Source organism: Chelonoidis abingdonii, chromosome 9 (assembly GCF_003597395.2).
Source record: "Chelonoidis abingdonii isolate Lonesome George chromosome 9, CheloAbing_2.0, whole genome shotgun sequence".
Taxonomy (NCBI): Eukaryota; Metazoa; Chordata; order Testudines; family Testudinidae; genus Chelonoidis; species Chelonoidis abingdonii.
This window is the reverse complement of record NC_133777.1, coordinates 66092052-66104074: the sequence shown is the minus strand read 5'-3', so window position 1 is coordinate 66104074 and position 12023 is coordinate 66092052. Positions and strand designations below refer to the sequence as shown.

At 41.1% G+C, this 12023-nt stretch overlaps 1 protein-coding gene across 2 annotated transcripts in view; it reads left to right on the top strand.

The window, feature by feature from the left end:
• Positions 1–15: 15 nt before the first annotated feature.
• Positions 16–12023, top strand: part of COPS2 (COP9 signalosome subunit 2) — a 40792-nt gene continuing 28784 nt past the window's right edge. For both annotated transcript variants that reach the window (XM_032763014.2, XM_032763007.2), the window contains exon 1: positions 16–107. In XM_032763014.2, coding sequence (XP_032618905.1) covers positions 54–107 — 54 coding nt within the window. In that variant the 5' untranslated portion in view covers positions 16–53. The remainder of the gene's footprint in view (positions 108–12023) is intronic.

Below are 12023 nucleotides of genomic sequence, written 5' to 3'. Positions count from 1 at the left end.
GTCCCCTCCCCCTGCCCCCTCCTTCCCCTCCCCCCGCCCGTCCTCCGGCCAAGATGTCTGACATGGAGGATGATTTCATGTGCGATGATGAAGAGGACTATGACCTGGTGAGGTCTGGGGCGCAATGGGGTTCTCTGGCGCGGGGTCCCCCTCTGTGCGTGTCTCCGCCTCAGTCCTCTGAGAGGCTTCCGCCTTCTCTGGGTGCAGTGACAGGACGGGTTTGGCTCCCCATTCCCTTTGGGGGCCAGGGGAGGCAGAGAATGGCTTGGGGGGTGGGCTGGCGTTGATTTTGGACCAGGCCTCACCAGTGTATATGCCTCCTCCCCCCGTGAGAAACAGGCCACTTGAGCCCTAGGAACTTAGTTAGGCCCCCGAATTGCCCCTTCAGGCCCAACAAGTCTGGGCCCCTGTTCAGTTCAGCTAGGGGGTTAGGGTTAGGGCAGGGGGTTGTAATTCTCTTACTGGAGCCCAGCAAAGTGGCTCACGCAAAGTAAAGGGATACATTATCCCTGGGTTGGGAGGAGGTTCTTGGGGGAGGTTTGTAATCATGTTCCAGGATCAGACTAAGGGGCAGGGGGGAATAGCAGGAGGAGCTGGGAGACACACCTGTCTGTTACACACATCACTTCAGGTGCAATGTACCACTGTTTTAACTTCCCTGCTGTCAAGGATTTGCTTTTATAATTCGTGTGGTTTTGTTAGCAGTGTTTTGTTTTGGTTCTGTTTTGTCCTTATGTTCTTAGCTGGACAATAGAATATTCGCATTTAAAAATAGGAATTGATTTGTCTGGGGAAATTTGTGTTTAGTAGGGCTATCTGGCTGATATTTTTGAAAGTGTTAAAAGCAAATGTCAGGAATAAAAACGTTTCTAAGAGGGAAGACTCAGTTGTATTGAGAAATAATGTTTGGACCAAAAATACATTTGCTGCTTTGTCTAATCAATCTTAATTCAATGTTTTCTGTGCCTTTGATTTTCTAAATTCTGGGTAGAATGGTAACACTGAGCCTTTTTTTTTTTTTTTTTTTTTTTTTTTTTTTTTTAAGAGTTGAGTATTCTGTATTCCACAGATATTTCTGGGATGTGTGTTTCACTTAGTGTAAACTAGAACTGCATTTCATTTACTGTTTAATTTTATAAATGAAACCCTAAAATCTCAGCTTGTTAGAAGAATCTCTTTGTACTATAGTAAGTCTTGTAGTATTCCTTAGTATTTAGAGCAAGTTCTTAAAATTTAACTTTTTTGTTCAGTATTGCTTCTCATCAGTTTTCTTTGTGATCTGGGATATGTGCATGATTGACATCTAAAATTTCCAGTCTAGTCTTATGCATGTATTTTTAATTGATATACTGGTTGACATATAGACATTGTCTTTCTAGCCTTTCACTTACTTCTTAAATATGAAAACAAATTATTTTAGAAACATATCTTTAAATGGAATTGAGTTTAATTATATAAATTATAAAATGGAAATTGTACTTATCAGAATATTCAAAAAGATACTGTGGGTCAATTTGTGGCAGCCATTTTTCATAAACAGGTTTATCAAAACAGATTCTAAATTGAAATATTTTGTCCATATTACAGAATAAAATACCAAATCATTCTGTATGCGTGTCAAGATATACAACTTGTGTTTTTGAGAGTTTTAAAAAAATATTTGGAAAGTTGTATTAAAGTGCAGTGTCCCAAATGTAGGCCTGGTATAAGTCAGTGCAACTCCACTGGCTGCAGTTGAATTTTACCTTATGTTAAGTCCTGAATTTTATGTTTTATTGGCTGCCAGTGTGCTGAGAGAAATAACTGCTGTTTCTTGCTTTAGTATGCTTCCTGGTTAGTCACAGGAAGAAGTTCTCTGAATTCTTATTCCCATGGCTGACTACAAATACTCACAAAATTTACTTTCAAAAGAACATTTTCAACATCAGATCACTGACCATCCCTTCTCAGACCTTTCCTTTAAAACAAGGCTTGGAAGGATTCAGTTTTTATTGATAAATGTTGTTGCCATACACGCACAAACTGACAAAATATTTCCATCAATAATAATTGAAATTTACAGATAGGCAAAATAAGAAAAATGCTTCTTGAGAACTTAGTGATTTAAACTTCTGAATTAGGCTTGTTACAAATGGACTAATGAATGAATAGTAAAAACAGGTATGATTTGTAGATTTAAGGATATTTACTTTATGTATTTTGACATGATGTTGACAATGTAACAGTTTACAAAAGTTTACTTTTTTGAATCTCAATGTCTACTGTCATTAAATAAATGTCTAACGTCCCCCTTAGTTTCCCTCATGATTTTGTGAAAATTTGAGTCAATAAAAATCTTTTAAAAAGCTTAAAAATTAACATTGATATTATTTATCAAATTTATAAAAAAAAAATTGAATTCTGCCAAGACTACTTAAAACACACTGAAACTAGATATTGTTTTAACTAACTATTGAGTGTGTTTGTGTTAGTACCGTTCTCTTTTTTAGAATATAATGCATAACAGGACACACTAATGTTGAAGCAGCAGAGAATCCTGTGGCACCTTATAGACTAACAGACATTTTGGAGCATGAGCTTTCGTGGGTAATCACCCACGAAAGCTCATGCTCCAAAATGTCTGTTAGTCTATAAGGTGCCACAGGATTCTCTGCTGCTTTTACAGATCCAGACTAACACGGCTACCCCTCTGATACTTGACACTAATGTTGATTGGAGTAAAAAGGTTTTTAGATTGAATTTTGGCTTACAGGTGGAAGGACAGAGTTTTAATCAGGTACAAGTATAAATGTTACTCCAGTTAAATTAATTTCTTGCATGCATGGGCTGATCAGCATGGATGAGGTCATGGAATGTAAGAACAATGTTTTCAAATGTGTTCTAGTTTTGCTAGCTACTGTGTAGATGTAGACTATGTTAGAAATTAGTTAAATGTACTTTTTCTAAACATGGGACTTGGTTCTGCCACCATGTTGGTGTAAAATAGTAGAAACTCTGTTGAAATTAAACTGGGGTAAGAGGATGGGGCCAGTGATTCCCAAACTCAAATTAAAGCCTGGTATTGAAGGTATCAGAGGGGTAGCTGTGTTAGTCTGTATCCGCAAAAACAACAAGGAGTCCGGTAGCACCTTAAAGACTAACAGATTTATTTGGACATAAGCTTTGGTGGGTAAATATCCCACTTCTTCAGATGCATGTGTAGAAGGAGGTCTTGAAGAGTGGAAGTACGACAAGAGATTCAGACAAATGAAGCCCTAGAAGTAAAAGGGAAATTTTGAACTATGGAGAGTATTTTGGAAGGGCAGAAAGAGAGAAAGACAGCAGTCAGTCTGAGGGCAGGTCTAGGTCTAAAACACTGTAGCTCTTCAGTGAAGATGCTACTATGCCGATGGGAGAGCTTCTTCCATTGGTGTAGTTAATCCATCTCCGTGAGAGGTGGTAGATATTTTGATGGGAGAAGTGCTTCTGTCGGCATAGTGCTGTCTACAGCGGGGGTTAGGTCAGTGTAACCGTCACTCAGGCTGTGGGTATTTCATACCCCTGAGCGATATAGTTATACTGATGTAAGTTTATAGTGTAGACCTGGCCTGAGTGAGTGGAGAAATCAGTGTTTATTAGGCCAACAAAGTAATGTGAAGTGAGTGTAACTTGTATGAGGTGCCAACACTTTTAACAGACTGTAAAAAAATAGAACAGTTACACCTTCCTTAACACATTTTGACCTAATCCTAACCGTATATAGGGTATAAAGATGTGATTCCCCTAACTGTAATCTCTGATGTGTCCAAATGGTGTGCACTTTCCTAGAACTGAAATATGTATATTCCAAAGTCTCTGCTTCTTCTAAGTTTCCCATCTTGAGTTTTTTATCAAGCTGGTAATAATATTATGGTAATTATTGTGACACACAGTTATGGGGTTACCATTTTGTAATATCATAAAATCACAGTTTGCTATTTGTGTTTAGCTTTTCATTGTCTTAATGGTCAAACTTTCTGTATATAAATGTCCTATGACTTTCATAGATAGTTGTATTTATATCTGTTTGAAAGTCTTTATATCTGCAAAGAATTTTAGTTCTATTTATGGAAGGATAAACCTAGATTTGGAATTTACTAGTAACATGCAGTGCTAGATTTCATTGATAACATGTATTATTCCATTTTATGATTCAGTAAATAAGACTATAGTTACTTGACACTATGGAAAGCATTAAATCTTAAGTCCTCTCAAAGTCTGCCTTGATGTTGTTTGGTTCCTTGTTTGAAATTAATCAGTGGTCTCGGTCCAGTTCCTAATAAAGAGTTGCCCGTGTTGCAGGGGAGGGGACGGGACAGGAAGAATCACAACTGCCCTCCTTTTTGGCAGTTGGTTTAGACTAGACATGAAGACTGAACTTTATCCTTGTCCAGGAGTGATCTTTCCGTGCACAATGACATCGCCATGTGGGAAAACTTGTATTGGCAGCGCTTATAACACGTGTGGGGGCTTGTTTGGTTTTTTTATAAATAGAGAACGCTATAGGCAGATGATGATATCTGGAACCCTACACTCACTTTTAAAATTTGGGGGGCAGGATAGCCAAATCTGTTTGGGCAATTAGTCTATATTGCATTAAAGATTTATTTTGTATGATACATTTTTTTATTTGAATGTTGAAGAGAGACAAAAATACTAAAGAAAAGGGAGAGTTTATCAGGAAACAGATTCAGTACTCCATATTCCTTTGCCTTTTTCCTGGAGTATTCCAGGTATCCAACAAGACCTAGAACCCTGTTTCTTGACACTCAGTTTCATAACAGCAGCTTGTTCCTGAATAGAGACATATGGTATCTAATTGGTATGTTCTACCTGAAATCCACCCGTGAAGTCCAGGAGGTTGGTAATGAAAGTGGTGTGTGTGTCTGTAATGATTAATTTGTTAGTATGCTTCAAAGCAGGAGACAGTCTTATAATAAAAGTGCCTTCTGCTGTCTAGGATATAGGTATTCAAATGCTGTCCAGATATCTAGGACTTCATGGTTATTCATGTATGGGAACCTAATGGATTAAAAACATTGTTATTTTTATTTATTATTGTCTAGGCCTTAAAATATTGGTCTTGGAATCAAATGTTTGTTTGAGGAGTAGGATACTGAATTAAATTCTCATTTACTCCATGCGATACAATATCGTTGTACTTGCGTCAGATTGTACCAAATAACTCTAACTGCATGGTGTGTCAAGTGCTCTTCATACCTAATGCAGTTATTTGCTGTATGCATATTACCAAGACTTTCCTGGATTTTGCAAAAAAGTTCATTTTCAGAGGGAAATTCTTTCTCTAGTACTGTTACCAGAAATCTGTTTTGTGTTCTCAGTTCGCTAATTGAACCCCTTTACCACTGATCTAGTAAAACTGTCTTTCTTGCCATGTATCAGAGGGGTAGCTGTGTTAGTCTGGATCTGTTAAACATATCTGTTAGTCTATAAGGTGCCACGGGACACTCTGTTGCTTTTTTCTTGCCATGTTTGTTTAAACTATGTGTCTTGAAATGAAACTTATTTTTCATTAAACCTAACGGAAACATTAAAACTTTTGAGTTTTGGGGCAAAATGTTTAAAGGAAGGACTGCCACTCTTCCCCAGAAAGAAAGGGGAAACAAAAATATGATCTTGTTAAAAGTGAGGCTATACTAATCCTTGCAATGAAATCCATATACAAATTTTAAAACAAATTTGTGGGGATTTTTTTTAAAGAAACCATCTTAAAATCTAGTCTCTTTCAAAAACTGAATTTTAAAGTAGTTGTAGTGTGTGTGTGTGTATATTATACATACATATACACACATACTGTAATGTATGTATGTGTGTGTATGTATGTATGTATGTATAATATATAAAGTTGACAGTGTCCCTTTTAATTTTGTTATACTACATTGCACTGCTGTAGGTTGTTATGATCTTGGCTAATTTCACTTATATGATATGATTGAGCTTTATTAACAGCCTGGGTGTAGACATAGGTTTTATGATGACTAAGGGTTAGCAGATGCTCTTTAGAGTTACACTCTGTTTAACTTTGCTTCAGTCTTGACTCTGACTTCCCACTGGGGATAGACGTGCTCATACTGGGTGAGTCAGTGCTGTTCTTCTGTAAATGTCTTTATAGGAATCTTTTTAAAATAAGCTCTGGATCTGCATTATGTTGTCTGGTATTTTACTTCTGAGGTGGAGGAGAGGGTTACTATTGAGGTGATGGGGAAGAAATTCCACTGGGAAAGGATTATTTACAATCAATATGTAGCAATCAGCTAATATACCTACAGTCTACTTAACCCATTGTCCTTTCCTGTTCAGCCCATACTATAAAATTACCCAGACTTATAGGGAGGGCAGTGCTAAAGAAAACATTGTGTCCTGCAATATGAAAGTGCATAAATGTTAAGGATAGGTATATTAAGAAATAAAGTTTCTTCATTTTCTTGCAGCATTTTGCAAGAGTGTCACACATTTGGTTTCCAAGGATCATGCTTAGTTCAAGAGTATCTAATGTGGTTCAATGTGAATTCAAGCACCGGAGTAGTACACATCTCCTGTAAGGATTCCAGGGGCCTGTTCGGACAACATATAGCCTTATGCCTCAGAGCAAAGTCCTATGGTGGTTCTCTATGTGCTGGTGTACATCTGGAGTTTCATAGAAGGGTCAGTGAGACTGCCAGTACACAGGTCTGCCAGCTTTTTACACCCAAATAGGGAAGCCACAAGTCCACATGGGTCAAGGTTTGTCCCAGGTATGAGGGAGGCGTCCTCTGGCCGTAGGGATTCCTTTTCCACAGGCTATGCACTGTGGCCAAGATTTGGAGATAAGCAGTCACATGCTTTTTGTTTCAGGCTGTCTTTAGATAGATTCAGAAAGGCAGTGCTGCCTTTGTAAACATAAGAGCTATATTTTGTTTGAAAATGAATGCTTAAATTCTACTGAAACTGATGGTTAAATGTCCCAATAGCCAGGGAAAGTTGCCTACTTTGCATTGGCAAGTGGTTGAATGGATTTGCCAAGTACTTTTTATAGAAAATAATTAACATTTTAAATGTCCCAGTCTTTAGTCTTCATTATTGCCATGATTTTAAACATATGTATTTAATTAAAAAAACCCTACATTACAACTACTTTTAAAGTCATGCACTCCTAAATTAGGAAGTGCCAGAATAAAGATGACTCTTGTGATTTTAATTTGGCCCCCTTGTTTATATGCATTATGATAGTTTTAATTACATGATCACATACAGTAACTCCTCACTTAAAGTCGTCCAGGTTGACGATTGTTTGGTTGTTACATTGCTGATCAATTAGGGAACATGCTTGTTTAAAGTTATACAATGCTTACTTCTAACATTGTTTGGCAGCCACCTGCTTTGTCCACTGTTTGCAGGAAGAGTAGCCTGGTGGAGCTAGCTGGTGGGTGGTTGGAACCAGGGTGAACCAAGAGCCCCCCATCAGCTCCCTGCTCCCATAAGTTCCCTGTTCAGCAGCTGCCCAGCACGCTAGCAGTTGCAGCTGTCCCTCCTCCCACTGCCATGTGCTGCTCCTGCCCTCTGCCTTGGAGCTGCTCCCCGGGACTTCTGCTTGCTGGGGGGGAAAAGAGGGGAACTGATGTCAGGGTGTCCCCCTCCCCCCCAGCTCCTGCATCCCACTTACCCCCATCTTCAACAGAGCAGGGGGGACACATGTAAGAGGGAGCTTCCAGGCAGCTGCAACTGTGGTCAGGTCTCAGCTTGCTGATCTGATTAACAAGGCAGTGTATTTATGACCGCACTCTTCATACTTAAAGGGGAAATGCACATCTCTCTCTCTCTCTCTCTCTCTCTCTCTAACACAAACACGCACAATGTGTGTCTCTGTCTGCTCTCCCTCCTTTCCTGCTGCCTTGTAGAATAGAGTGAGAGAATTAACCCTTGGGGGCTCAGCCAATTGCTAGTTCATCATTTAGCAGTAAGGCATTCCCTGGAAATATCCCACCCTCTGACTCCTCAACCTCAACCAGGCTTCACAATTGTCATCACTGTGTACCAGGATTAAATTGTTTGTTTAAAACTTATTGTGTGTGTGTGTGCGCACGTGTATATATAGAAAGAGAGTCTCTTTTGTCTGGTGAAAAAAATTTCCCTGGAAGCTAACCTCATCATTTACATTAGTTCTTATGGGGAAATTGGATTCACTTAACATCGTTTTGCTTAAAATCGCATTTTTAAGGAACGTAACTACAATGTTAAGTGAGGAGTTACTGTACTATTATTTCCAAAGAAAACTGCCTCATTCATGGCACAGGATGGACAGTCCTCCCTGAAGGGGTATCTGTTCAATATTTTATTTTATCCTCCTTCATTATGCCTTATTTACTGCACACCTTGCTCTGAATGCAGAATTATTAATTTCCACATGGGCTTTTTTATGGCACTCATCACTGTAGTATCTTAATGCTTTGTGAACATTAAGGGATTTATCTTCACAACATCCCAGTGAGGCAAAATGGTATTATCCCTTTTTTAAAGATAAGGAATTAAGGCATTGAGAAATTGTTTGGCTTTAGGTACCTAATTTGAGTGCCTGTCGGCTGGAGTTCATCTATCAGTCAGGGCTAGATAGGGTCTGACTTACTTGATCAGAGTATTTAGCATTTTATATCATTTTATATGTTCAGAATACAGCTCCCATCAACTTCATTAGCAGTTGTGATTGTTAAGTGCTTGTACAAATCAGGCCCCAGGTCCCTCATATTAGGCACTCAGAAAATGAGGAACACACAATTAGTGGCCACCTGTGGAAAGTTGTTTTGAGTGATCTGCCTATCATCACACACTAACTCTGTGGCACAGGCTGGAATAGAATCCATTTCCCCAGGATGGCATTCGATTGTCCTAAACAGGAGATAATCCCTTTTTTTCCCCCTTGAAATCTCCTGCCACTTTCAATGTAAAACCTTGATTCATGTCTTGAACGCTGTCCATCCTATGCGTTGACCGAGCCAGGGATCCTCTGGAGAAAATAGTATGTGATCCTGTGACTAAAGACTATCCGAATGCATACACTTAAAGAGTCTGGATTAAGGCTGGATGCACAGTTTTAATTCTGGTATTTCTTAATTTGTGAGTGCTAGACTTTGCAAAATTAACTTTCTTTTAATGTAGTGTTTTTGTGTGTAATTTCCTAAGTTTAAAAAGAATAACAAATGTAATCATATGGAACTATATAGACCTCTATATGGGCACCAGCACGATTAAATCTTTGGATCTATACCATGGCATAGACGTCTGCCATTTGAGCTGACAAGGGTGTGTGCGTGCCCATGTGCGCAGTCCTCAAAGATTTTTGCCTTAACGGTATCCATAGGGTTGGCTGTTTCACCTCTTGAGTGCTGCACTCATTCGTTGGTATCTTTGGGCATGGCTACACTTGCAAATGTAGAGTGCTTTGAGTTAAACCAGCCTTTGTAGAGCGCAGAAGGGAAAGCGCTGCAGTCTGTCCACACTGACAGCTGCAAGCACACTGGCGTGGCCACACTTGCGGACTTGCAGCGGCATTGGGAGCAGTGCATTATGAGCAGCTATCCCACAGAGCACCTCTTCCCATTCTGGCGCTGTGGCTTGTCGGAAGGGGCAGAGGTGCAGGGCATTCTGGGTCCTGTCCCAACGCCCCATGATGCATCAGGTCGCATCCTAGCAATCCCTGTGCTTCCGTCTACTGTTGGCGTCATCTTTCAACGTTTTTTGTACTGTGCGCTCTGTCTTCCCTTTCGGTCTGCGGGAATGGAGCCTGAACTGCTGAGGAATATGCTGACAAGTCTTACCAGCACGTCACGTTTGGCAGTCAAGTTACTCCTTAAGATCCAAACTAACACTGAGGATTCCGATGATAATATCTACTCAAGTAACACATACGACAGGAGATTGCATGTGGCATTCACGGACATGCTCGCCACCATGGAACGCCGCTTTTGGGCTTGAGAAACAACCACTGAGTGGTGCCATCACATTGTCCTGCAAGTCTGGGATGATGAACCTTGGCTGCAGAACTTTCAGATGAGAAAAGCCACTTTCATGGGACTGTGTGAGGAGCTTGCCCCCATCCTGCGGTGCAAGGACATGAGATTGAGAGCCACCCTGCTGGTGGAGAAGTGGGTGGCTATTGCAGTCTGGAAGCTGGCAGCTCCAGACAGCTACCAATCAATTGCTAATCAGTTTGGAGTTGGAAAGTTGACTGTTGGAATTGTGTTGATGCAAGTCTGCAGGGCCATTAATCGCATCCTGCTCAGAAGAATCGTGACTCTGGGTAACGTGCATGACATTGTGTCTGGCTTTGGACAAATGGGTTTCCCTAACTGCAGAGGGGCGATAGATGGGACACATATTCCAATTCTGACACCAATCCACCTAGCCTCCAAGTGCGTTCATCGGAAGGGGTATTTCTCTATGGTTCTTCAGGTGCTTGTGGATCACCGTGGGCATTTCATTGACATTAATGCAGGCTGGTCTGGAAAGGTGCATGGTACACACATCTTTCAGAACACTGGCCTGTTCAGGAAGCTGCAAGCTGGGACTTTTTTCCCAGACGAAAAGATCACCGTAGGGGAAGTTAAAATGCCCATTGTGATCCTTGGAGACCCCGCTTACCCTTTAATGCCATGGCTCATGAAACCCTACACAGGGAGCCTTGACAGTGGCAGGGAGCAGTTCAACAACAGGCTGAGATGGTGCAGAATAACTGTGGCTGTTTAAATGGCCGCTGGTGCTATCTGTATGGGAAGTCGGACCTGGCCGATGAAAACATTCCCTTGGTTGCCAAAAGTTTTTTTCTTTTTTCCTTTCTTTTCTTTTCTCCTGCTGATGATAGTTCATCTTAATTCAGAGGTAGGCAACCTATGGCAAGCGTGCCGAACACGGCACGCAAGCTGATTTTCAGTGGCACTCACACAGCTGGGGTCCTGGCCACCGGTCCAGAGGCCTCTGCATTTTAATTTAATCTTAAATGAAGCTTCTTAAACATTTTAAAAACCTTATTTATTTTACATACAACAGTAGTTTAGTTATGTTATTGACTTATAGAAAGAGACCTTCTAAAACCATTGAAATGTATTACCGGCATGCGAAACCTTAATTTGAGGTGAATAAATGAAGACTCGGCATACCACTTCTGAAAGGTTGCCGACCCCTGTCTTAATTGATTGGCCTCTTACAGTTGGTATGGCTGCTTCCACCTTTCATGTTCTCTGTATGTCTAAATATCTTCTTGCTGTATGTTCCAGTCTATGCATCCGATCAAGTGGGCTACAGCCCACTTGAAAGCTTATGCTCAAATAAATTTGTTAGTCTCTAAGGTGCCACAACTACTCCTGTTCTTTTTAATCTATAGGACTCCCTTAGCGAATTCAAGGAGGCCCAGGAGTTTGCTGCTTTGGTGGACAAAGATATAGCGGTGGAAAGAGTGGCCCTCCAGATAGCCTGGGATGCTACAGACTCAGCGGGCAGGGTGGTTGCCTCAGCAGTGGCCATGAGACGCAGCTCCTGGCTGCAGTCCTCTAGGTTATTCCAGGAGATGCAGGCCACCATTCAGGACCTCCCATTTGAGGGGGCAGTGCTCTTCTCTGAGCTCAAGGCTCCACGACCTTAAAGACTCCCGTGCCACTCTCCGTTCCTTGGGCCTTCGTACCCTATAGCAGGCCAGGAAGCCATTCCGTCCTCCTCCTCCCCAATCTAGGTCCTGGAGGACTTCCCGGCTGAGCACTTACATGACAGAGACTCCTTGTCTCTGTCCAAAGTGATGACACCCGTCATCTTCCCATTTTGTCTACTTAGGCTGGCCCTTCCAGGAACCAAAGAGACCAGAAGCAGATATTTTGAGGGTGCACTCTAGAACGGTGCCCTAGTCACTTCCCAGGATCCACCCTCCCGCTCTGTCCTCAACCACCTGCGCCCCTTCCGGTTGGCTTGGTCTCGGATGACCTTGGACCGCTGGGTGCTTGAAGTAATATCTTCAGGTTACA